This window comes from Acipenser ruthenus, chromosome 41 (assembly GCF_902713425.1).
Source record: "Acipenser ruthenus chromosome 41, fAciRut3.2 maternal haplotype, whole genome shotgun sequence".
In the NCBI taxonomy this organism is placed as follows: domain Eukaryota; kingdom Metazoa; phylum Chordata; class Actinopteri; order Acipenseriformes; family Acipenseridae; genus Acipenser; species Acipenser ruthenus.
Window position 1 is genome coordinate 9,514,836 of NC_081229.1, and position 27,297 is coordinate 9,542,132.

Genomic DNA, 27,297 nt, shown 5'->3' on the forward strand with positions numbered 1-27,297 from the left:
CAGACACCTTTATCCAAGACAACTTACAGAGACTATAGGGTGTGTGTGAACTATGCATAAACAGCGTCTCACCCGAAATACGGAGCACAAGGAGGTTAATAATAGGGTCCGAGTTATTTTCGCATGTTTTTTACTGTTAGATTTGTGGCTATAACTTTATTTATTTTTCTATTTACTTTATTTTTCTTAAAAATATTTCCCAACATAAAATCAATGTCACCTTACAATAATTGATTTTGAGTTTCAGTGTTTTAAAATAAAATATCAAACAGAACGAAATTTCAATGTACCATTTGTAATTCAGTAATATGAGAGAATTGGTCAGGGGTCTGAATACTTTTGCAAGGCACTGTATGTATGTGTATAATATATATATATATATATATATATATATAATATATATATATATATATATATAATGTGTGTGTGTGTATTATATATATTGTGGCAGAGCAGGGATGGAGTTTAATTCTCCTCCCTGCCCAGGTTGATTGCATCAGGTGGGAGCAATCCACCAATTAATTATTCAATTACTATTCAGCCACCTGGCATAAAAGGAGGCCTCAGCCTGCCAGCAGGGGGAGAGTTCTGGAAGGAGAAGAAGCGTTTTTCTGTGTGTGCTGTTTTGTTAGTTTTTGAAACCAGTGAAGGCAATGCCCAGCCTGGAAGCCGTATTTGTGTTGTAAGTTTTGTTTTGTGTTGATTGTTTGTGTTTGAAATCTTTTTGTTTTGGTGCTCGTGCCTGTTTATTTGGTGTATTTTGTTTAAATAAAAACTTTATTTTTGAACTTTTAAACTGTCTCTGAGCCTCACCCTCTGCCAATCTTGTCATATATATATATATATAATTATATTATATAGTATGTGTATGTATGTGTGTTAAAATAGGTCCTTGTGCCTTCGATGTCGCCATTTCATTTATATTGATTTTGGGTGTTTAAATACATCGCACAGACTCTTACATCTCTATTTGTATTTCATTACTGACAGTTTATCAATTTTCCAAAAACTTGAGGTCATGCTGTTTTACTAAACATTTTAAAACTTAATACATAAACAATTACCATAACACACAGGATCGTAATATAGGGCCAATTGCAATGAACTTGCAGAGTTAGTACGGAGCTGCGTACAAAGTTGCGTACTAGCTAGTCCGGTACTATCTCGGGATCATCCCCAGCTGCGTACTAAGTTGGTACCAATTGCATTGAAAAAACCACGGATCAAAGTTGGAGACTAGCTGATCCCCCAGCTTTAGTACGGTACTGAGGATCAAGCATTGTTGTTGTTCCCAAACAGGAACTGAAGGGGGCTCTGAATCATTCTTTCATTCATTCATTATCAGAACCGCTTCATCCTTTTACAGGGAGCCAGACACGGCGCAAGGCGGGGTGGCTCTGAATCAGAACATTTGAAATATTTGTAACAGTAATGTATGTATTTTACAATATTATGAGCTAATAATCATTTTTACAATGTTACAAATAGGCCGACAGTTACACATAAATATTAAGTCGTCTCTAACATATATTTATATGTCTGCACGTAATAATTTATTTTTTTGATTTAAGATATATATGCATGGTAAAGTACTGCATATCAGGGCACACGGACTTCCTATAAAATACTCAACCAAGTGCAATGCCATGAAATAAAGCAAGCTGGTTTAATGTTGACACTCAACACACACAAGCTGTTTCGACACCGTTGTCATTGGACCACAGGTAGTACAAAACAGGGAAGGGGTGGTATTGCGAAGACGTATCCTAGATAATCACTTCTAAAAACACCCTGAGAAGAGCACTGATTATTTTATTTTTCAATGTGCCCCCAGGTCCTACTACATAAAATAACACTCAACTCACATTCTACCCACTGTGTCCCTACTCCTCAATATCTCTGCTCACCCCTAAGAACCACCAGTGTCGAGTCCCCTCAACTTAAAGGGAATGAAAAGACTTGCTGCCCAACCCCCCCCCACCCCCACCCTAAAAATAAAGTCTCTCAAATGTTAAAGCTACTATCGCATACTACAGGCTCTACATGCATGTCTGTAATGCTGCCCACACTTTCCTTCACTTTTAGTAGTTAACAGTATTGTAGTCGTAATGTAATTTTATTTTACTATTACAATATCCGTACAGGCAGCAGATGCTTCAAATATAGTGATGGCATATGTATGTGTGTATTATATGCACACATTATTATTTCAGCAAAAATCAACTGCCAGTGCATTCTGGGACTTTCACATGTATTCCACTTAGTACAATACTAAAGTTCTTAGTCCATAGCAAGAGTTAGACTTAGTTAGTCCCGTACTTGGTATCCTCTAGAGGGCAGCAGCAGTTATTTTTGGCTTCGGTGCAATTGATACCTTTTTTAGTACGCAGCTGGGGACTAACTTCAGCCTCCAAGTTCGTTGCAATTGGTATCTAACTTGCACACTAGTTTAGTACGGAGCTGTGTACTAACCACGGGATCATCCCCAGTTACTACGCTGCTCTCAGTTCAGTGCAGTTGACCCACTGAGGATAAAGGGAACATTGACTGATTTTGCCAGAAAATGCCATGACAAAGATCCCACGTTGCAAATATATCAGCAAACGAGAGACTAAAAGATTTTCATTGCTTTGCTTTGAGCACTGTGAAGGTGACGCCCGATGTGATCCACAGCACTCTACCGCCAGGGGAAATTCAACATTGACTTGTTTTGGTCATCGTTAGCTGACCGTCTTCTTAATTTGAAAACATTAGCTTTCAGATACATCGATGCAGTAAATACAGCCGATGCCGAGCGCAGCACCTCGCTGTGGAATCTTGTCCTGTCCGATCGGAGGCGTTCTCTTTCGGAAGACAAACTGAAGGAGCTGGTGTTCCTTTATATCAATCATGGAATTTAGAAAAAAATCCATTGTTTTCTAGTATTTTTTAACTTATGCTAGTATTTTCATATCCAGTATGAGAGTTGAACCCAATACAACTGCACAATAGTTTTGTTACTTTGCACACACTTGTACAGAGATACTGCATCATTTTGGATATTTTTTTTTTCTGTGCATAATTCCCTGGGGTGTAAGAGATTCGAAAGACTTTAAGAGAAGATTCAGGCAGCTGAGAGCATGAGAGTGCATTGTCAGATTGTGTGTGTGCTTTTCTTCTTTATTTAAAAGTGGTTTCTGTGAAGTGGTATGGTTTATATATTGCTTATGCTGCTTTAGTATTGACTTCAATATAATGCATCCTGTATGTTTTCTAGGTTTGAAAGTGCTGTTGAAAAAGTTACTGAAGTTTATTGTAGTTTAATTAGAATAAAAAAACATTTAATCAGGAACCTTTTTGTGACTTTTTGGCCCTAGAAGGATGTTATTAGAATAATCGTAACTGATAATCGATAATCAAATTGACTTGTAAAAGTGATAATGTCTCATCACTAATCCATGCCTCCGATATGATACGCTAGTCATTCACAATACAGATGCAGCTTCAAATAGCAGAGTGAAAAAATAAAAATGAATCTCTGTCAACTTTCCCCTGTGTAGTCAGTCTATATCAAAAAGTGTTCTCTTAGGAGGTATTCCTATATGCAGAGACTACTGGGTATGTTCCAAATCTGAAACAAATGTTAGAACATGTTGCTCGAAAGAAATCTGCAATAAATAATATATGGAATGGATACATTATGTAAACATTTCAACAGATAAAATCCTCTGGTATTATGAAGTCATTACAAGAAATTGTATGTCCCTTCATTAGCAAAGCCACCCCTGCTATTAAGGACAGATGTTGTCGGCCCCTTGAATGGCCATCTGTGACAGGATTGACCGAGGTTTGAGACGCAGAGACAGTATAAAGTTCAAAAATAAAGTTTTTAGTAAACAAGAATACAAAATAAACCAGCACGAGGGCCAAACAAAAAGGTTTCAAACACAAAATACAAACACAAAACAAAAACTTACGAAATAAAGTTTTCAGGCTCGGCGTTGCCTTCACTGGAACAGAAAAACACAGCACAAACAAAACACTCCTTCTCCTTCCAGAACTCTCTCTACAATCCTCTCTCTAGCTAGGGCCTCCACCCTGGCTTTTATCCCCTGTGGCTGGAGCCCAATTATTCAATAATTGCTGATTAGTCAATTAGGGCTCCAGCCACATTCTCACATGTTTTCCTGGCAGGGAGGAATTTTACCCCCCTCCCTGCCAGTCCCAACCATGATCATAAAGACGGGGCAGTCCCCCGTTACACCATCATAACCCTGTATTTAAATAAATACATGCATTTGTTTTTCAGCAGCTACTAAACAGAATCCCGTGTGCTGCCATGGACAGTGTGAAGATGGAATCTGTCCAGATTAAAGAGGAGTTCCCTGAACTTGAACTGGTCCCCATTAGAGTGGAGTTCTCTGGGCTGGCTTCCCTCCCCATTAAACAGGAGCTCTGTGAGATGCAATGTGACAGCAGTCAGCCAGAGGTCTCTGAGATTAAAGATGAGAACAATGAATTGGAGATCCCCCAGACAGAAGAACCCCTTCCTGTTAAACAAGAAGAGGTGCTGGAAACTGTCCGTATTAAATGGGAGCCCCCTGAAGTAGAGTTTGAGCACATGGAACCAGGGAAGGAAGAATCCGAGGACTTCAAACCAAACATCCCTGAGCTGGAGCCTGTATGCTTGCGGGAGTGTAGCGTGGTGCTGGAGAGAATCTGCGTGAGAGAGGAAGGCGCTGGAGAGGAAGGCTCTCCCAACAGCATGCAAGGAGTTGGAAAGGAAGACGGGCGCTCCCATTCAGAATGCAGTCTAGCAGGTGAGTGACTCCCAGTAGCTGTGACATTGTCATTCTAGATTGCGTGATATCCACAGTGTGGTTGAGAGGGAGGGAGGGAGCATGTAGGTTACATTACTAGCTGTTTGTTTTTCCTGTACCACCAACCAGTTCAAGATAGGACTCACTACTGGTGAACTTCAGATACAGATATAATGTAGTCATTGCTCTGGGAGTGGGGGGAATTATACCAAGGGGGAGAAACACTAAAGTACTATATATATCATTATAAATGTTCAGTGTAACAGTATATGGATATTTTTGTAAATGCGTAAAGTAATGCTATTTAAAGATATAATTGTAGTGTGTGTTAGAGGAAATAGACCTGAAACAATACAGGAGGTCTTTGAAGGCAGATTTTGATCCCAGGGCTCGGTTCCACCAGCATCAGTCTTTACTGACGACTTTTACACATAAAGTAAAGGCTTTGTTTATTTGTTTTTTTGTTGTAACCTATTGCAAGCCCCCACAGCTGAAATTCACATGTTTTAATACACTCCACCATGTGCCCTAAGCCAGGGATGGAAAAAAGACTCCTGTTGCATAGCAGATTCACCTGTTCCAGGTTTTAAAATGAGCCCGAGTAGCACCAATGTATAGGTAACAAGCACAGGTGTGTCTTGTTAAACTGCTAGTAAAACCAGGAAGGGATCAAACTGCTATGCAAAGGGAGGCTTATTTACATTCTTAACTAAGCCTACAGGCAGTCCCTCTTACTTTCTTTCCTGTTCATATTTTCCAGGTTCCAGTCCAGCAGCTAAAGTGAGGGCGGGCGCTGGAGAATATCCTGACTGTGGAAAAGGTTTCACCCAGTTAGACCATTTTAAAACACACCAGCGAACTCACACAGGAGAGAAACCGTATCCCTGCTCTGACTGTGGTAAGAGTTTCAGTCAGTCAAGAGACCTGAAAACACACCAGCGAATTCACACAGGAGAGAAACCATATCTCTGCTCTGACTGTGGAAAGAGTTTCAGTCAGTTAGGCAACCTTCTTTCACACCAGCTAATTCACACAGGAGAGAAACCGTATTGCTGCTCTGACTGTGGGAAGAGTTTCAGTCAGTCAAACAGGCTTGTTTCACACCAGAGAATTCACACAGGAGAGAAACCGTATTCCTGCTCTGACTGTGGGAAGAGTTTCAGTCGGTCAGACAAGCTTGTTTCACACCAGAGAATTCACACAGGAGAGAAACCATATCACTGCTCTGACTGTGGGAAGAGTTTCTCTAGGTCAGCAGACATGAAAGCACACCAGCGAATTCACACAGGAGAGAAACCATATTCCTGCTCTGACTGTGGGAAGGGTTTCTGTAGGTCAGCAGACATGAAAGCACACCAGCGAATTCACACAGGAGAGAAACCATATTCCTGCTCTGACTGTGGGAAGAGTTTCAGTCGGTCATACAGGCTTGTTTCACACCAGAGAATTCACACTGGAGAAAAACCATATTCCTGCTCTGACTGTGGGAAGAGTTTCAGTCGGTCAGACAAGCTTGTTTCACACCAGAGAATTCACACAGGAGAGAAACCATATCACTGCTCTGACTGTGGGAAGAGTTTCAGTCATTCAAACAACCTTGTTTCACACCAGGTAATTCACACAGGAAAGAAACCATATTGCTGCTCTGACTGTGGGAAGAGTTTCAGCAGGTCAGCAGACATGAATGCACACCAGCGAATTCACACAGGAGAAAAACCATATTCCTGCTCTGACTGTGGGAAGAGTTTCAGTCAGTCAAACAGGCTTGTTTCACACCAGCGAATTCACACAGGAGAGAAACCGTATCGCTGCTGTGACTGTGGGAAGAGTTTCCGTTTTAAACAAGGCCTTAAAACACACCAGCGAATTCACAGAAGAGAGAAACCTTAAAGACTATGTTAATTGGGACTGTTCTATCATGAAGAAAAAAATGTCAACCTTGCATTATGAATTTGAAACAAAAACACTTTGGAAATGTGAAAAATCACCAAGTTATCAAAAGTACCCAGCCAGTTAAAGTAGAGATATCAAAAACACAAGACAAGCTTCAAGAAACCATTGTGGCAACCTTGCCCAGCACCAAGCAACTGGGCACAACTGTAAAACCGATGAGGTCCAAGGTTGCCCCAATTTCACAACTAACACATTTCTCAGTTTTAATTCAGAAACCAATTGTTTCTACTAACTTGGCTTGTGTTTTTCATGCATTTGATCGGCTTTTACTGTCTGAAAAACACAAGCCAAGTTAGAAAAAACAATTGATTTCTGAATTAAAACTGAGAAATGTGTTAATTGTGAAATTAATTGATTAATTATACAACACAATAGTAAGCAATGCTAAAACAACACCTATGTCTAACTTGTATTTAAATTAGCAAAATGTACTTTTTAAAGGTTATTGTATCAAATGGAGTTCTATCGCTCTGCTTCTCTGAGTCGTTGTCAGTGCTGGAGCCTTCATCATGTGACGCAGCACCCAGGCAGACTCTGCATTCAGAGGATATAGAGGACTGCTGGGAAAGAGCCTTTTAGGTAGTGAAAAAAACATGAAAATAAAAAGTCACAACTAATCATGAATTTTTTAAAATGATCCAATGTGCAATACATTTTATTTTTTAGATGTGTTTATTATTTTTATTTGTCATGATTTGTGTGTTTTAATGCTGCACAGAATTCCTGTTGTTTAGCAAGATACTGGTTAATCTTCCCCTCTAGTTCCAGCTAGCACACAGCTCTCCTGGGTATTGCAACACTTCAGCATGTTTAGAGCTCGAATGCAGTACAGGGAGCTCCTCTTTAACTCTCTGAGTCCCCAGCCAAAACAACCACATGCAGAGCGCAGGCTGCTCTTAATATAAGCTTATCCTCACCGCTCATTGGTTGGGTTAGAGTAGGTGATTTGCATAACTTTCCACCACTCGCACAGCACAGCGAGCCCGCAGGGGGCGGTACACACACACACACACACAAGAAAACAACAGGCAGCAGCTCATACACAGACGTTAGATGTAATTTTTTGTTCGTTTGAACCTTTTTTAATTTTAACAATAAAAAGTGAGCTGAGGAAACAGTGTGAAACCAGCAAGTTATTTTATTAGCTGCAAGTGCAGCATTTCTGCTTCTGTGCTTCTGGCAGCATTTACAAGTGCAGGAACCAGGCAGCAGCAGAGATGCAGACAGAGGGAGAAGGGAGTGACGTCACATCCGCAGACTGACCGCCGAACGGGGCTGGCCACAAACAACACAAGGAGAACACGTGCAAGGGAGGCAGCCGGGGACACAAGAGACAAGCAAACACAACACACGTGTGCAACCGCACACACACACACAAAACAACAACACAATAAACAACAAACAATTCAAAAAATAAATTGTACAAGCCCTGCAAGGGCTGATGGGAATCCAGTCCCCTGATTCTACTTCAACCATTTATGTTTGAACAACTAAAGTAAACTTGAATGTTCAACTAACTTAAAATGGACGAGTGTTATGAATACAATTTGAATTTGTAAGTGTATGTAACCTGATTAAATTTATTTAGAATGACTTTGGAGGTTACAGTGTGTGTGTGTGTGTATATATATATATATATATATATATATATATATATATATATATATATATATATATATATATATATATATTGGTTAATTTATGCCAGGGCTGGCTGGGGCTCAGCCCGGCACCTCTGGGCTTGACGAGGCAAAGCGCCGGCACCTCTTCAGCTATGAGATTTAAAAATGTCATAAAATGTTTTGCTCTCAAATGCGTTGTCTTCCAATTCTCAACAGAGTTCGATCCATTCTGCACGTTCTTGCGTGCGCTAAACAGAGACAGCGCTGTCACGTTACCATTTCAGCTGCGTGCTATAAACATGACACTGGCTGCGATAGAAGGACTGCCACGCTCGTGTGTCGTTTGTTAAACACAAAGAAGCTTACTTGAGTTGAAAAACGTCTTGAACGATTAAAGCAAATTCCACACTACTGGGTTTGATTGAATGAGTCGCCCGCAACACGCTTCAATATGAAAGCTGAACATTAATTTCAATAAACACGTTTTTAATGAAAAACAAATTGTAGCCTACTTCACTATAGTAAAAACTGGCTTCTGTTATTTTCAATTTACCACTGCTTCCCATTATACCACTGCTTAATAACAGGAAGAACATTTTATTAAGGGTTAGTGTTGAAGTTAAACGTGTTGGTGCTGCCTGTCTCCCTATCCCCACGCAGGAACATTACCCTGCTAACCTCCCCTATTCAGCCATCAGCGGAGATGATTCAACCACGAACAGCGACAAAAGTGCAAAACATAAACTACAACTGCAAAAGAGAAAAGGGAACCGATTATCAACTGTAATACAACTCTAAGATGTTATTTTTGTAATGATTTATCAATGGAAATTACAGAGGCATCGATACAGTACTGTATGTATTACAGCCGTTAAATAAATAAAAAAAGCATTCTTGTGTTAGTTTTGAACAGTGTGGTTATGTACATGTTCACATGTTCAAAAACGATTATAGATATATGCTAGTTGAAAGAAAAAAGTACACCACCACAGAAAGCCAATTCTTACATTCGTGCATAACATGATCATTCATATAAAGTAATCTCTCATAGTTTGTTCTATCAGTACAGTGTAATACCACATTATATTTTAATGGTAAGGTTGTGGAAAGCAGATCACTCTCTCTCTCTCTCTCTGATCACAATGTTAAAAATGCCTGCACGCTTTTCCACGCGTGTGACGACACATTCATGTGACAGACATGGACCAATCAAAACGCGAGGCTGTTGTGCGGTTCCATCCCAGAGAGCGGGTGCGCGTCATCATCCGGGAACTCCGAGCTGCTGACGCTTCAAACAGAGCGCGGCGTTTCTCAAACAGCGCGAGAGAAACACCGAGCCGTGAGGAGGCGGGTTAATTATTATCATTATTATTATTTGTGTGTTTAGTTAAACGATATTACATACCCGTTTGTAAGGCGTGGACGAGACTAAAAGGTAAGTTACAGTATTATTCATTTTAATTGAAGGTTATTTGTTTGTGACGCTTTGTTTGTTAAATGAACAGGCGTGACGTCATCAACAACACCGAGTCCATTTAAAATATAACAATTTAATCAATAAAAAATAAGGTACCGACGTTTTTATGTTTAATATTAATGACAACATGTTTGAGTCTTAGTGTGTTAGCTGGGTATTTACATTGAGGGGCAGGCGAACTACCGCTATACCATAGTGTGTGTACAACACTGATCAACGAGGGGCGCGAAAACTGACTCATATATATATATATATATAGAGTTTAGCAGACACCTTTATCCAAGACAACTTACAGAGACTATAGGGTGTGTGTGAACTATGCATAAACAGCGTCTCACCCGAAACACGGAGCACAAGGAGGTTAATAATAGGGTCCGAGTTATTTTCACATGTTTTTACTGTTAGATTTGTGGCTATAACTCTTTAACTATAAAGGTTACAGGTGCATGTCATACATGAAATGAATGCGAACACACACTAGACTTCCATATAATATAAATTAAATAGCCTGAGACGCACCCTGCTCAATACAGATAACAAAAACCACAGAAAAAGGAGAGGTGATTTTTAGAAAAACACATTTATTGTTTGTAAAAGATGTTTTAGCATGGCCAGCTCAAATCTGGCATTGCGCAATGAAACTTCAACATGTAGGGACATGGACATTTATTTTGGAACAAATTGGACACAAAATAAAGCAATTATGGTCATATATACAAAAGGGACAAAAAAGCAACCAAAAAAAAAAGATTAATTGAAAATGTGCAAAAGAAAAAAAAAAAACATTCAAATGGTTTGTCCGAGGCACCCTGATTATGTGGCACACGATGGGGCTGCTCACTGTGGCTTGAATAGCCAGCAAGGTGGCAACCAGGGCAACATAAACCTAAACAGCTCCCGGCATCTGAGCCACAAACATTGGATATATTGATTTTGAGTTTCAGTGTTTTAAAATAAAATATCAAACAGAACGAAATTTCAATGTACCATTTGTAATTCAGTAATATGAGAGAATTGGTCAGGGGTCTGAATACTTTTGCAAGGCACTGTATATGTGTGTATTATATGCACACATTATTATTTCAGCAATAATAAACTGCCAGTACATTCTGGGACTTTCACATCTCTTCCACTATTCTTAGTCCATAGCAAGAGTTAAACTAAGTTAGTCCCATACTTTGTATCCTCTGGAGGGCAGCAGCAGTTATTTTTGGCTTCGGTGCAATTGATACCTTTTTTAGTACGCAGCTGGGGACTAACTTCAGCCTCCAAGTTCGTTGCAATTGGTATTTAACTTGCGCACTAGTTTAGTACGGAGCTGTGTACTAACCACGGGATCATCCCCAGTTAGTACGCTGCTTTCAGTTCAGTGCAGTTGACCCACTGAGGATAAAGGGAACATTGACTGATTCTGCCAGAAAATGCCACGACAAAGATCCCACGTTGCAAATATATCAGCAAACGAGAGACTAAAAGATTTTCATTGCTTTGCTTTGAACACTGTGAAGGTGACGGCCGATGCGATCCACAGGGGAAATTCGACATTGACTTGTTTTGGTCATCGTTAGCTGACCGTCTTCTTAATGTGAAAACATTAGCTTTCAGATACATCGATGCAGTAAATACAGCCGATGCCGAGCGCAGCACCTCGCTGTGGAATCTTGTCCTGTCCGATCAGAGGCGTTCTCTTTCGGAAGACAAACTGAAGGAGCTGGTGTTCCTTTATATCAATCATGGAATTTAGAAAAAAATCCATTGTTTTCTAGTTATTATTTTTCAACTTATGCTAGTATTTTCATATCCAGTATGAGAGAAGGACCCAATACAACTGCACAATAGTTTTGTTACTTTGCACACACTTGTTCAGAGATACTGCATCATTTTGGATATTTTTTTTTTTCTGTGCATAATTCCCTGGGGTGTAAGAGATTCGAAAGACTTTAAGAGAAGATTCAGGCAGTTGAGAGCATGAGAGTGCATTGTCAGATTGTGTGTGTGCTTTTCTTCTTTATTTAAAAGTGGTTTCTGTGAAGTGGTATGGTTTATATATTGCTTATGCTGCTTTAGTATTGACTTCAATATAATGCATACTGTATGTTTTCTAGGTTTGAAAGTGCTGTTGAAAAAGTTACTGAAGTTTATTGTAGTTTAATTAGAATAAAAAAATAATAATCAGGAACCTTTTTGTGACTTTTTGCCCCTAGAAGGATGTTATTAGAATAGTCGTAACTGATAATTGATAATCAAATTGACTTGTAAAAGTGATAATGTCTCATCACTAATCCATGCCTCCGATATGATACGCTAGTCATTCACAATACAGATGTAGCTTGTAGATTCACAATGTAGATGTAGGAGGCTGTGTGGTCCAGTGGTTAAAGAAAGGGGCTTGGAACCAGAAGATCCCCGGTTCAAATCCCACCTCAGCCACTGACTTATTGTGTGACCCTGAGCAAGTCACTTAACCTCCTTGTGTTCCGTCTTTCGGGTGAGTCGTAATTGTAAGTGACTCTGCAGCTGATGCATAGTTCACACACCCTAGTCTCTGTAAGTCGCCTTGGATAAAGGCGTCTGCTAAATAAACAAATAATAATAATAATAATAATAATAAAATAGCAGAGTGAAAAAATAAAAATGAATCTCTGTCAACTTTCCCCTGTGTAGTCAGTCTATATCAAAAAGTGTTCTCTTTGGAGGCATTCCTATATGCAGAGATTACTGGGTATGTTCCAAATCTGAAACAAATGTTAGAACATGTTGCTCGAAAGAAATCTGCAATAAATAATATATGGAATGGATACATTATGTAAACATTTCAACAGATAAAATCCTCTGGTATTATGAAGTCATTACAAGAAATTGTATGTCCCTTCATTAGCAAAGCCACCCCTGCTATTAAGGACAGATGTTGTCGACCCCTTGAATGGCCTTCATAACCCTGTATTTAAATAAATACATGCATTTGTTTTTCAGCCGCTACTAAACAGAATCCTGTGTGCTGCCATGGACAGTGTGAAGATGGAATCTGTCCAGATTAAAGAGGAGTTCCCTGAACTTGAACCTGTCTCCATTAGAGTGGAGTTCTCTAGGCTGGCTTCCCTCCCCATTAAACAGGAGCTCTGTGAGATGCAATGTGAGAGCAGCCAGCCAGAGGTCTCTGAGATTAAAGCTGAGCACAATGAATTGGAGATCCCCCAGACAGAAGAACCCCTTCCTGTGAAACAAGAAGAGGTGCTGGAAACTGTCCACATTAAACAGGAGCCCCCTGAAGTAGAGTTTGAGCACATGGAACCAGGGAAGGAAGAATCCGAGGACTTCAAACCAAACATCCCTGAGCAGGAGCGTGTACGCCTGCGGGAGTGTAGCGTGGTGCTGGAGAGAATCTGCGTGAGAGAGCAAGGCGCTGGAGAGGAAGGCTCTCCCAACAGCACGCAAGGAGGTGGAAAGGAAGACGGGCGCTCCCATTCAGAATGCAGTCTAGCAGGTGAGTGACTCCCAGTAGCTGTGACATTGTCATTCTAGATTGTGTGATATCCACAGTGTGGTTGAGAGGGAGGGAAGGAGCATGTAGGTTACATTACTAGCTATTTGTTTTTCCTGTACCACTCCAGCCAGTTCAAGATAGGACTCAATACTGGTGAACTTCAGATACAGATAGAATGTAGTCATTGCTCTAGGAGTTGGGGGAATTATACCAAGGATTAGAAACACTAAAGTACTGTATATATCATTATAAATGTTCAGTGTAACAGTATATGGATATTTTTGTAAATACGTAAAATAATGCTATTTAAAGATAGAATTGTAGCCTGTGTTAGAGGAAATAGACCTGAAACATTACAGGAGGTCTTTGAAGGCAGATTTTGATCCCAGGGCTCGGTTTCACCAGCATCAGTCTTTACTGACTTTGCTTTTACACATAAAGCAGAGATGCAAACGGCTCCGATTTGGCTGAAACAGATACTATTTGGGAGATTCTGCTGCGGCGCTACGTCAAAGAGGTATAATACTGTAACTTGTATTAAATAAATAGGTGATGTGTACTTTACTGACTCTGCTTTTACACATAAAGTAAAGGCTTTGTTTATTTGTTTTTTTTAAAGCTGTTGTAACCTATTGCAAGCCCCCACAGCTGAAATTCACATGTTTTAATCAAATCCGCCACCTTCCCTAAGTGAGGGATGGAAATAAGACTCCTATTGCATAGCAGATTCACCTGATCCAGGTTTTAAAATAAGCCTGATTAGCCCCAATGTATAGGTAACAAGCACAGGTGTGTCTTATTAAACTGCTAGTAAAACCAGGAAGGGATCAAACTGCTATGCAAAGCCAACAAGCAGTCCCTCTTACTTTCCTGTTCATATTTTCCAGGTTCCAGTCCAGCAGCTAAAGCGAGGGCGGGCGCTGGAGAATATCCTGACTGTGGGAAAGGTTTCACCCAGTTAGAGCATTTTAAAACACACCAGCGAATTCACACAGGAGAGAAACCGTATCACTGTTCTGACTGTGGGAAGAGTTTCAGTAGGTCACAAAACATGATAAAACACCTGCGAATTCACACAGGAGAGCAACTGTATCGCTGCTCTGACTGTGGGAAGAGTTTCAGTCAGTCAAACAACCTTGTTTCACACCAGCGAATTCACACAGGAGAGAAACCATATCACTGTTCTGACTGTGGGAAGAGTTTCAGTTACTCAGGAGACATGAAAGCACACCAGCGAATTCACACAGGAGAAAAAACGTATCGCTGCTCTGACTGTGGGAAGAGTTTCAGTCAGTCCGGACACCTTGTTTCACACCAGCGAACTCACACAGGAGAGAAACCGTATCGCTGCTCTGACTGTGGGAAGAGTTTCAGTAGGTCAGGAGACATGAAAGAACACCAGCGAATTCACACAGGAGAAAAAACGTATCGCTGCTCTGACTGTGGGAAGAGTTTCAGTCAGTCCGGACACCTTGTTTCACACCAGCGAATTCACACAGGAGAGAAACCGTATCGCTGCTCTGACTGTGGGAAGAGTTTCAGTAGGTCAGAAGACATGAAAGAACACCAGCGAATTCACACAGGAGAGAAACCGTATTCCTGCTCTGACTGTGGGAAGAGTTTCAGTCAGTCCGGACACCTTGTTTCACACCAGCGAATTCACACAGGAGAGAAACCGTATCACTGTTCTGACTGTGGGAAGAGTTTCAGTAGGTCAGGAGACATGAAAAAACACCAGCGAATTCACACAGGAGAGAAACCGTATTCCTGCTCTGACTGTGGGAAGAGTTTCAGTCATTCAAACAACCTTGTTTCACACCAGCGAATTCACACAGGAGAGAAACCGTATCGCTGCTCTGACTGTGGGAAGAGTTTCCGTCTTAAACAAGGCCTTCAAAATCACCATCGAATTCACAGGAGAGTGTGATAGAAGAATGATAGAATAATCGCACGAAGAGTTCTAATCTAATATGTTTGGGTGATCTCTGTGATTTGTATAACCTGAATAATGATATTATATGAAGTTTGATGTTAACAAAGTATTAGATTTACAATGTTGAACTAACACACTGGAATGTGGCCAAGGGTCAGCAGCCCTGTTTTCAGAGAAGTGCATGAGTCAGCGACATGAGAATAGGACACTGTCTCAAATGATAATATTTTGAGACAGCGATAGTTCCTCTTTTCTCCCCAGTCACTTAGCTAATATTCTTGTATTAGGGGAATCAACTTTGTGAGACCTGACAGACACTCTCTCCCTAGCAACTAGAAAAATCAACCAATCAGAAAAGTCGGTAGACAACAGTGTCAAGAATACCACGGGGTTGGTTTGAGCTGACTGAGGAGGATAGGAATTACCACAAGTCATGAACTCTGTGCAAAAACTGATTATATAAGGAACTGTTTGACTTAGTGTATTTTGAGCTTTCTTTGCGGTTGCTTGCAGAGTCTGTGTTACTTTGTTGAATGCTCCAGTCTGCAGACTAATAAAGTGTGAGTTGCTCCGACTTGTCTCTGTCTCAATCGTTCTCTCGGTACGGGACCGGTGCCTGCTCGGTTGTATGCAGAAAATTCCACCACAAGAGAGAAACCTTAAAGACTATGTTAATTGGGACTGTTCTATCATGAAGAAAAAAATGTTAACCTTGCATTATGAATTTGAAACAAAAACACTTTGGAAATGTGAAAAAATGAAAAGTTCTCAAAAGTGCCCAGCCATTTAAAGTAGAGATATCAAAATCACAAGTCAAGCTTCATGAAACCTTTGGGGCAACCTTGCTCAGCAGAAAGCAAACAGACACAACTGTAAAACCGATGAGGTCCAAGGTTGCCCCAGTTGTTTCTTCTAACTTGTATCAAAAACACAAGTTAACTTGGAAGAAACAATTGAGGCAACCTTGATCAGCACCAAGCAAACAGGCACAACTATCAAAGAGGTGGGGGCCAAGGTTGCCCCAATTTCACAATTAACACATTTCTCAGTTTTAATTCAGAAATCAGTTGTTTCTACTAACTTGGCTTGTGTTTTTCATGCATTTGATCCGCTTTTACTGTGTCTGAAAAACACAAGCCAAGTTAGTAGAAACAATTGATTTCTGAATTAAAAATGAGAAATGTGTTAATTGTGAAATTAATTGATTAATTATATAACACAATAGTAAGCAATGCTAAAACAACACCTATGTCTAGCTTTTTAAAGGTTGTTGTATCAAATGGAGTTCTATCGCTCTGCCTCTCTGAGTCGTTGTCAGTGCTGGAGCCTTCATCATGTGACGCAGCACCCAGGCAGACTCTGCATTCAGAGGATATAGAGGACTGCTGGGAAAGAGCCTTTTAGGTAGTGAAAAAAACATGAAAATAAAAAGTCACAACTAATCATGCATTTTTAAAATGATCCAATGTGCAATAAATTTTATTTTTTAAGATGTTTATTATTTTTATTTGTCATGATTTGTGTATTTTAATGCTCCACAGAATTCCTGTTGTTTAGCAAGATACTGGTTAATCTTCCCCTCTAGTTCCAGCTAGCACACAGCTCCTGGGTATTGCAACACTTCAGCATGTTTAGAGCTCGAATGCAGTACAGGGAGCTCCTCTTTAACTCTCTGAGTCCCCAGCCAAAACAACCACATGCAGAGTGCAGGCTTCTCTTAATATAAGCTTATCCTCACCGCTCATTGGTCGGGCTAGAGTAGGTGATTTGCATAACTTTCCATCACTCGCACAGCAGAGCGAGCCCGCAGGGGGCGGTGCACACACACACAGGAAAACAACAGGCAGCAGCTCATACACAGAAGTTAGATGTAATTTTTAGTTCGTTTGAATATGTTTAATTAATTTTAGCAATAAAAAGTGAGATGAGGAAACACTCTGAAACCAGCAAGTTATTTTATTAGCTGCAAGTGCAGCATTTCTGCTTCTGTGCTTCTGGCAGCATTTACAAGTGCTGGAACCAGGCAGCAGCAGAGATGCAGACAGAGGGAGAAGGGAGTGACGTCACATCCGCAGACTGACCGCCGAACGGGGCTGGCCACAAACAACACAAGGAGAACACGTGCAAGGGAGGCAGCCGGGGACACAAGAGACAAGCAAACACAACACCCGTGTGCAACCGCACACACACACAAAACAACAACACAATAAACAACAAACAATTCAAAAAATAAATTGTACAAGTCCCGCAAGGGCTGATGGGAATCCAGTCCCCTGCTACTAACAACCAAATGAGCAAGATGGCCTGAATGGCCTCCTCTCGTTTGTAAACTTTCTTATGTTCTTATGTTCTACTTCAACAATTTACGTTTGAACAACTAAAGTAAACTTGAAAGTTCAACTAACTTAAAATGGACGAGAGTTATGAATACAATTTGAATTTGTAAGTGTATGTAACCTGATTAAATTTATTTAGAATGACTTTGGAGGTTACAGTGTGTGTGTGTGTATATATATATATATATATATATATTGGTTAATTTATGCCAGGGCTGGCTGGGGCTCAGCCCGGCACCTCTGGTCTTGACGAGGCAAAGCGCCGGCACCTCTTCAGCTATGAGATTTAAAAATGTCATAAAATGTTTTGCTCTCAAATGCGTTGTCTTCCAATTCTCAACAGAGTTCCATCCATTCTGCACGTCTACGTTCTTGCGTGCGCTAAACAGAGACAGCGCTGTCACGTTACCATTTCAGCTGCGTGCTATAAACATGACACTGGCTGCGATAGAAGGGCTGCCACGCTCGTGTGTCGTTTGTTAAACACAAATAAGCTTACTTGAGTTGAAAAACGTCTTGAACGATTAAAGCAAATTCCACACTACTGGGTTTGACTGAATGAGTCGCCCACAACACGCTTCAATATGAAAGCTGAACATTAATTTCAATAAACACGTTTTTAATGAAAAACAAATTGTAGCCTACTTCACTATAGTAAAAACTGGCTTCTGTTATTTTCAATTTACCACTGCTTCCCATTATACCACTGCTTAATAACAGGAAGAACATTTTATTAAGGGTTAGTGTTGAAGTTAAACGCGTTGGTGCTGCCTGTCTCCCTATCCCCACGCAGGAACATTACCCTGCTAACCTCCCCTATTCAGCCATCAGCGGAGATGATTCAACCACGAACAGCGACATGGATGAGAATAGGAAAGTGGAGGAGGCTGACGTAGAGGATGAAGACATGGATATTGCAGAGTGATTGTAAATAATGAATAGACTGTCATTTACCTGAATAGGTTTTTCCTGGTATTTGCTGTAATATTGTGAGCTGTGTGTGTGTGTGTCGGGTTTACAGTCTACTTCAATTATATTCATCTGTGTTTTTTTCGTTCATGTTTCCAAAGTGCAAAACAAAAACTACAACTGCAAAAGAGAAAAGAGAACCGATTATCAAGTGTAATAAAACTCTAAGATGTTATTTTGTAATGATTTATCAATGGAAATTACAGAGGCATTGATACAGTACTGTATGTATTACAGCCGTTAAAAAAAAAAAAAAAGCATTCTTGTTGTGTTAGTTTTGAACAGTGTGGTTATGTACATGTTCACATGTTCAAAAACGATTATAGATATATGCAACTTGAAAGAAAAAAGTACACCACCACAGAAAGCCAATTCTTACATTCGTGCATAACATGATCATTCATATAAAGTAATCTCCCATAGTTTGTTCTATCAGTGCAGTGTAATACCACATTATATTTTAATGGTAAGGTTGTGGAAAGCAGATCACTCTCTCTCTCTCTCTGATCACAATGTTAAAAATGCCTGCATTGTATGTATTATAGCCGTTAAATAAAAAAAGGATGTGAACTCTTTCTTGTGTTAGTTTTGAATGGACGCTGCGCCTCTATGGAGCTCGATGGAGCAGCTGAGACTCAGCTTAAAAGCATAAAGGGAAGGTTTTATCATAATATCCAGAAAGAGGTGAATAAAGAGTTGTGAAGGAAAGAGGAAAGAGCGTTGGATAGGTTAAGGATTGGGCAGAGTTCTTTAAATGAACACCTTTTAAGACTGGAGAAACATGAAGATGGAAAGTGTGAAAAATGTAAAGTAGCTGAAACAGTAGAACATTATTTATTAAAGTGTGAGAAATATGAGGAGCAGAGAAGGAAAGTGGAGAGCAGGCTGAGAGAAATGGAGGTATAGGAAGTCAATATAAAGAACTTGCTGGGGAAAGAGGACGGGAGACTGAATAGAGAAAGGATACTGACGAAATATATAAAGGAAACAGGAAAAGAAGGGAAGTTATAATAAATAAAGATGACAGAAAAATAAAGTAAAACAAAGACACACAAAGGAGTACAGATGGAGGGCGCTCATCATCTAATATAATAGATGGGATGCGTCCTATAGATTAACCAGAAGAAGAGACTCCGCCTCGGAGCATGCGCACAAACTGCATCCGGGAACGCGGCGCTGCTGGCGTTTCAAACACACAGCAGGAGGTAAACACGGAGCCCTGCGGAGGATTTTATATTTGTGTGTTTAGTTAAACGATATTACATACCCGTTTGTAAGGCGTGGACGAGACTAAAAGGTAAGTTACAGTATTATTCATTTTAATTGAAGGTTATTTGTTTGTGACGCTTTGTTTGTTAAATGAACAGGCGTGACGTCATCAACAACACCGAGTCCATTTAAAATATAACAATTTAATCAATAAAAAATAAGGTACCGACGTTTTTATGTTTAATATTAATGACAACGTGTTTGAGTCTTAGTGTGTTAGCTGGGTATTTACATTGAGGGGCAGGCGAACTACCGCTATACCATAGTGTGTGTACAACACTGATCAACGAGGGACGCGTAAACTGACTCATATATATATATATATATATATATATATATATATATATAGTTATAGTTAAGTCCTTTATTCAGTACCGCTTTTTGGGATGTGGTTAAAGTTTTACTTGATAAATTGAATACTATGTCTTCTGTCTTCTCTTTTGTGTATTTGGTACCATGTCTATTTCTGGGTCTCCTATCTTTCTGTTTTGAATTCTCTGTCCTAGTCATGTTTAACTCTCTATTTTGCATTTTATTAATTACTTTAACCTGGTTTATTTTTTACTGTTTTAGATTTAAATACAATAACTGAGAAATGGTTATTGTTGTATAAAAGATTAATTGGATCGTTCTTACTTTTAATATATATTGTATTGTGCCTTCGTATTTAAAACAGTCCTTATTCTTTAAGTCTATGTATACGTGTATGGGCCTATTTAGGAGGTCTACAGCTGCCATAACTTCTGCCTCTGTAGCCCAAGAATCTACACTCCCATCACTTAATTTCATTTTTTCAATATGGGTCACTGAGTCGATGTACATTTCATATTGTTTTATATTGCTTTCCGTTAGTTCTATTACATTATGTCTAATTGTTCGATGGTCATTTTGTGAACCGTATAAAACTACACCTAAACATCTACAGAAACAGTTCCCGTCCTTCTCTATTTGAACTATGTTGTAGTCGTCATAACTCTTATACTCGCATTGCTTAAGCATTCTATTAGAAAGTGTTTCAGCAGTGTTTTCCTTATTCTCTGATTTGTTATGATTTGAAATTTTAATTTTTTCTAGACCTATTCTATTTTGTAATCCCGGTTGACCTCTTAATTTGCGTAATTTCATTATCTTTTTGTTGTTCAAATGTTCTAGTGTTTTGTTCTCAAAGTTGTCTACTTTACGAAGTAACTGTCTCATTTCTGATGGAGGGAACATGCAATTCATGTCATTTATTACTATCTCTATTTCATTACTTATTTCTCTAATTCGTCTTGCCGATGTTAATTTAGCCTCCTGCATTACCTTAAACGAAGTCTCTTTTAATATCTGATTTACATTTAATCTTTCTGCTTCACTAGTCTTCATGTTTACGCTTAGTTTTATTTTAAAGCCAGTTGGAACTACTGCATTATCTATACAAGTATCTATAAAGCTTTGATGAGAATGATATTTAGCTCTCTGTGCCGTCAGTCTCTTGTTTATTATCCGCCTGTCTTGCCCTCCTGGATTGGTGTAATACTCCAGTCCGCCTCTCACTTCCTCCATTCATTTCCTTTGTAGGATGATATTATGTATAAAACACAATAATATATTTTAGCTCAAAGAGCCAGCTGCCCAACGTTTCGATAGGTTGTACATATCTTTCTCAAGGGAGCCTGTGTTTGAATCCAAACATTGGAGGTATTTATAGGTTTTTGACGGCATGACAACTACTTGTTATTGTTTACATTCAAACACATGATTTATTCTTACATGATGTAATGGTGTTCTATATATTGTGACATCATTTTTACTTCTATCTTTGAATCTGTATTAATTCTAATTAACACTACTTTATATAAACTTATATTTTTATTATATCATGCAATGCTGGCTCTGAGGATCGGTCTAGATTTGACCTCCCCAGCGCATAAGCATGCACAACTTTTGAATGAATTTTGTTTATTTATTTAAATGTTATATATTTATTGAAGTTAATTAGTTCATTCTTTTCTGTTGAGTCCCGCTGGCATAATCGTGTTCAGTCTATTTATCCATTTACTTTCTTTTATTCTTCTATATGTCGCATTGTCTAATTTGAGCTGCTCTAATACTACAAACTTTACATCATTTATGTCATGTCCCTGAATGGTGAAGTGCTGTACTATTGGTTCATTGATTTTTTTATTTCTAATTAATGAAAGGTGGTTCTGAATTCTTTTATATAAAGTAGTTCCAGTCTCTCCAACATATTTGATTTCATCACATTTTTCACAGGCTATTCCATAAACAACATTGCTATTTTTACAGTAGGTATTAGTTTTTAGTGGATATGTGGTGTTCTTTATATATATATATATATATATATATATATATATATATATATATATATATATATATTAGTTTAGCAGACACCTTTATCCAAGGCAGCTTACAGAGACTATAGGGTGTGTGTGAACTATGCATAAACAGCGTCTCACCCGAAATACGGAGCACAAGGAGGTTAATAATAGGGTCCGAGTTATTTTCGCATGTTTTTTACTGTTAGATTTGTGGCTATAACTCTATTTATTTTTCTATTTACTTTATTTTTCTTAAATATTTCCCAACATAAAACCAATGTCACCTTACAATAATTGATTTTGATTTTCAGTGTTTTAAAATAAAATATCAAACAGAACGAAATTTCAATGTACCATTTGTAATTCAGTAATATGAGAGAATTGGTCAGGCGTCTGAATAGTGTGTGTATTATATATATATTGTGGCAGAGCAGGGATGGAGTTAAATTCTCCTCCCTGCCCAGGTTGATTGCATCAGGTGGGAGCAATCCACCAATTAATTATTCAATTACTATTCAGCCACCTGGCATAAAAGGAGGCCTCAGCCTGCCAGCAGGGGGAGAGTTCTGGAAGGAGAAGAAGCGTTTTTCTGTGTGTGCTGTTTTGTTAGTTTTTGAAACCAGTGAAGGCAATGCCCAGCCTGGAAGCCGTATTTGTTGTAAGTTTTGTTTTGTGTTGATTGTTTGTGTTTGAAATATTTTTGTTTTGGTCCTCGTGCCTGTTTATTTGGTGTATTTTGTTTAAATAAAAACTTTATTTTTGAACTTTTAAACTGTCTCTGAGCCTCACCCTCTGCCAATCTTGTCATATATATATATATATATATATATATATATATATATATATATATATATAGTATGTGTGTCAAAATAGGTCCTTGTGCCTTTGATGTCGCCATTTCATTTATATTGATTTTGGGTGTTTAAATACATCACACAGACTCTTACATCTCGATTTGTATTTCATTACTGACAGTTTATCAATTTTCCAAAAACTGGAGGTCATGCTGTTTTACTAAACATTTTAAAACTTAATACATAAACAATTACCATAACACACAGGATCGTAATATAGGGCCAATTGCAACGAACTTGCAGAGTTAGTACGGAGCTGTGTACAAAGTTGCGTACTAGCTAGTACGGTACTATCTCGGGATCATCCCCAGCTGTGTACTAAGTTAGTACCAATTGCATCGAAAAAACAAGCGGATCAAAGCTGGAGACTAGCTGATCCCCAGATTTAGTACGGTACTGAGGATCAAGCATTGTTGTTGTTCCCAAACAGGATCTGAAGGGGGCTCTGAATCATTCTTTCATTCATTCATTATCAGAACCGCTTCATCCTTTTACAGGGAGCCAGACACGGAGCAAGGCGGGGTGGCTCTGAATCAGAACATTTGAAATATTTGTAACAGTAATGTATGTATTTTACAATATTATGAGCTAATAATCATTTTTACAATGTTACAAATAGGCCGACAGTTATACATAGATATTAAGTCTTCTCTAACATATATTTATATGTCTGCACGTAATAATTATTTTTTTTGATTTAAGATATATATGCATGGTAAAGTACTCCATATCAGGGCACACGGACTTCCTATAAAATACTCAACCAAGTGCAATGCCATGAAATAAACCAAGCTGGTTTAATGTTGACACTCAACACACACGAGCTGTTTCGACACCGTTGTCATTGGACCACAGGTAGTACAAAACAGGGAAGGGGTGGTATTCCGAAGACGTATCCTAGATAATCACTTCTAAAAACACCCTGAGAAGAGCACTGATTATTTTATTTTTCAATGTGCCCCCAGGTCCTACTACATAAAATAACACTTAAATCCCATTCTACCCACTGTGTCCATACTCCTCAATATCTCTGCTCACCCCTAAGAACCACCAGGGTCGAGTCCCCTCAACTTAAAGGGAATGAAAAGACTTGCTGCCCAACCCCCCCCCCCCCACCCCCACCCTAAAAATAAAGTCTCAAATGTTAAAGCTACTATCGCATCCTACAGGCTCTACATGCATGTCTGTAATGCTGCCCACACCTTCTTTCATTATTAGTAGTTAACAGTATTGTAGTCATAGTGAAATTTTATGTTGCTATTACAATATCCATACAGGCAGCAGATGCTTCAAATATAGTGACTGCATGTGTGTATTATAAGCACACATTATTATTTCAGCAAAAAGAAACTGCCAGTACATTCTGGGACTTTCACATGTCTTCCACTATTCCACTTAGTACGATACTAAAATTCTTAGTCCATAGTAAGAGTTAAACTAAGTTAGTCCCGTACTTGGTATCCTCTAGAGGGCAGCAGCAGTTATTTTTGGCGTCAGTGCAATTGATACCTTTTTTAGTACGCAGCTGGGGACTAACTTCAGCCTCCAAGTTCGTTGCAATTGGTATTTAACTTGCGCACTAGTTTAGTACAGAGCTGCGTACTAACCACGGGATCATCCCCAGTTAGTACGCTGCTTTCAGTTCGTTGCAGTTGACCCACTGAGGATAAAGGGAACATTGACTGATTCTGCCAGAAAATGCCACAACAAAGATCCCACGTTGCAAATATATCAGCAAACGAGAGACTAAAAGATTTTCATTGCTTTGCTTTGAACACTGTGAAGGTGACGCCCGATGCGATCCACAGCGCTCTACCGCCAGGGGAAATTCGACATTGACTTGTTTTGGTCATCAACAGCTGACCGTCTTCTTAATTTGAAAACATTAGCTTTACACACACTTGTACAGAGATACTGCATCATTTTGAATTTTTTTTTTCAGTGCATAATTCCCTGGGGTGTAAGAGATTCGAAAGACTTTAAGAGAAGATTCAGGCAGTTGAGAGCATGAGAGTGCATTGTCAGATTGTGTGAGCTTTTCTTCTTTATTTAAAAGTGGTTTCTGTGAAGTGGTATGGTTTATATATTGCTTATGCTGCTTTAGTATTGACTTCAATATAATGCATACTGTATGTTTTCTAGGTTTGAAAGTGCTGTTGAAAAAGTTACTGAAGTTTATTGTAGTTTAATTAGAATAAAAAAATAATAATCAGGAGCCTTTTTGTGACTTTCTGCCCCTAGAAGGATGTTATTAGAATAATCGTAACTGATAATCGATAATCAAATTGACTTGTAAAAGTGATAATGTCTCATCACTAATCCATGCCTCCGATATGATACGCTAGTCATTCACAATACAGATGCAGCTTCAAATAGCAGAGTGAAAAAATAAAAATGAATCTCTGTCAACTTTCCCCTGTGTAGTCAGTCTATATCAAAAAGTGGTCTCTTAGGAGGTATTCCTATATGCAGAGACTACTGGGTATGTTCCAAATCTGAAACAAATGTTAGAACATGTTAATCGACAGAAATCAGCAGTAAATAATATATGGAATGGATACATTATGTAAACATTTCAACAGATAAAATCCTCTGGTATTATGAACTTATCAGAAATTCTGTATTTCTTCAATAGTAAAGCCACCCCTGCTATTAAGGACAGATGTTGTCGGCCCCTTGAATGGCCTTCATAACCCTGTATTTAAATAAATACATGCATTTGTTTTTCAGCCGCTACTAAACAGAATCCCGCGTGCCGCCATGGACAGTGTGAAGATGGAATCTGTCCAGATTAAAGAGGAGTTCCCTGAACTTGAACTAGTCCCCATTAGCGTGGAGTTCTCTGGGCTGGCGTCCCTCCCCATTAAACAGGAGCTCTGTGAGATGCAATGTGACAGCAGCCAGCCAGAGGTCTCTGAGGTTAAAGCTGAACACAATGAATTGGAGATCCCCCAGACAGAAGAACCCCTTCCTGTTAAACAAGAAGAGGTGCTGGAAACTGTCCGTATTAAATGGGAGCCCCTTGAAGTAGAGTTTGAGCACATGGAACCAGTGAAGGTAGAATCTGAGGACTTCAAACCAAACATCCCTGAGCTGGAGCCTGTACGCCTGCGGGAGTGTAGCGTGGTGCTGGAGAGAATCTGCGTGAGAGAGCAAGGCGCTGGAGAGGAAGGCTCTCCCAACAGCATGCAAGGAGGTGGAAAGGAAGACGGGCGCTCCCATTCAGAATGCAGTCTAGTAGGTGAGTGACTCCCAGTAGCTGTGACATTGTCATTCTAGATTGTGTGATATCCACAGTGTGGTTGAGAGGGAGGAAGCATGTAGGTTACATTACTAGCTGTTTGTTTTTGCTGTACCACTTCAACCAGTTCAAGATAGGACTCAATACTGGTGAACTTCAGATACAGATATAATGTAGTCGTTGCTCTAAGGAGGAGGGGAGGGGGGAATTATACCAAGGGGGAGAAACACTAATGTACTGTATTATTATTATTATTATTATTATTATTATTATTATTATTATTTATTTCTTAGCAGACGCCCTTATCCAGGGCGACTTACAATTGTTACAAGATATCACATTATACATTATTTCACATTATACAGATATCACATTATTTTACATACAATTACCCATTTATACAGTTAGGTTTTTACTGGAGAAATCTAGGTAAAGTACCTTGCTCAAGGGTACAACAGCAGTGTCCCCCACTGGAGATTGAACCCACAACCCTCCGGTCAAGAGTCCAGAGCCCTAACCACTACTCCACACTGCTGCCCGCCCGTATATATCATTATAAATGTTCAGTGTAACAGTATATGGATATTTTTGTAAATGCGTAAAATAATGCTATTTTAAAGATATAATTGTAGCATGTGTTAGAGGAAATAGACCTGAAACATTACAGGAGGTCTTTGAAGGCAGATTTTGATCCCAGGGCTCGGTTTCACCAGCATCAGTCTTTACTGACTGCTTTTATACATAAAGCAGAGACGCCAACGGCTATGATTTGGCTGAAGCAGATACTATTTTGGAGATTCTGCTACGACGCTACGTCAAAGGGGTATAATACTGTGACTTGTATTAAATAAAGAGATGATGGGTACTTTACTGACTGCTTTTACACATAAAGTAAAGGCTTTGTTTATTTGGTTTTTTTAAGCTGTTGTAACCTATTGCAAGCCCCCACAGCTGAAATTCACATGTTTTAATACACTCCACCACCTGCCCTAAGCCAGGGATGGAAATAAGACTCCTATTGCATAGCAGATTCACCTAT

At 39.2% G+C, this 27,297-nt stretch overlaps 2 protein-coding genes across 2 annotated transcripts in view; both read left to right on the plus strand.

Annotated features, from left to right (window-relative positions):
• LOC131696738 (zinc finger protein 271-like) overlaps positions 1-6,946 on the plus strand; it is a 40,778-nt gene extending 33,832 nt beyond the window's left edge. Inside the window, 1 exon segment of the mRNA XM_059010597.1 lies at positions 5,635-6,946. Within this exon segment, the coding sequence (XP_058866580.1) occupies positions 5,635-6,689 (1,055 nt within the window). The 3' untranslated portion in view covers positions 6,690-6,946.
• Positions 6,947-14,258: 7,312 nt separating this feature from the next.
• Positions 14,259-27,297, plus strand: part of LOC117962853 (zinc finger protein 850-like) — a 33,938-nt gene continuing 20,899 nt past the window's right edge. Inside the window, exon 1 of the mRNA XM_059010598.1 lies at positions 14,259-15,256. Coding sequence (XP_058866581.1) covers positions 14,387-15,256 — 870 coding nt within the window. The 5' untranslated portion in view covers positions 14,259-14,386. The remainder of the gene's footprint in view (positions 15,257-27,297) is intronic.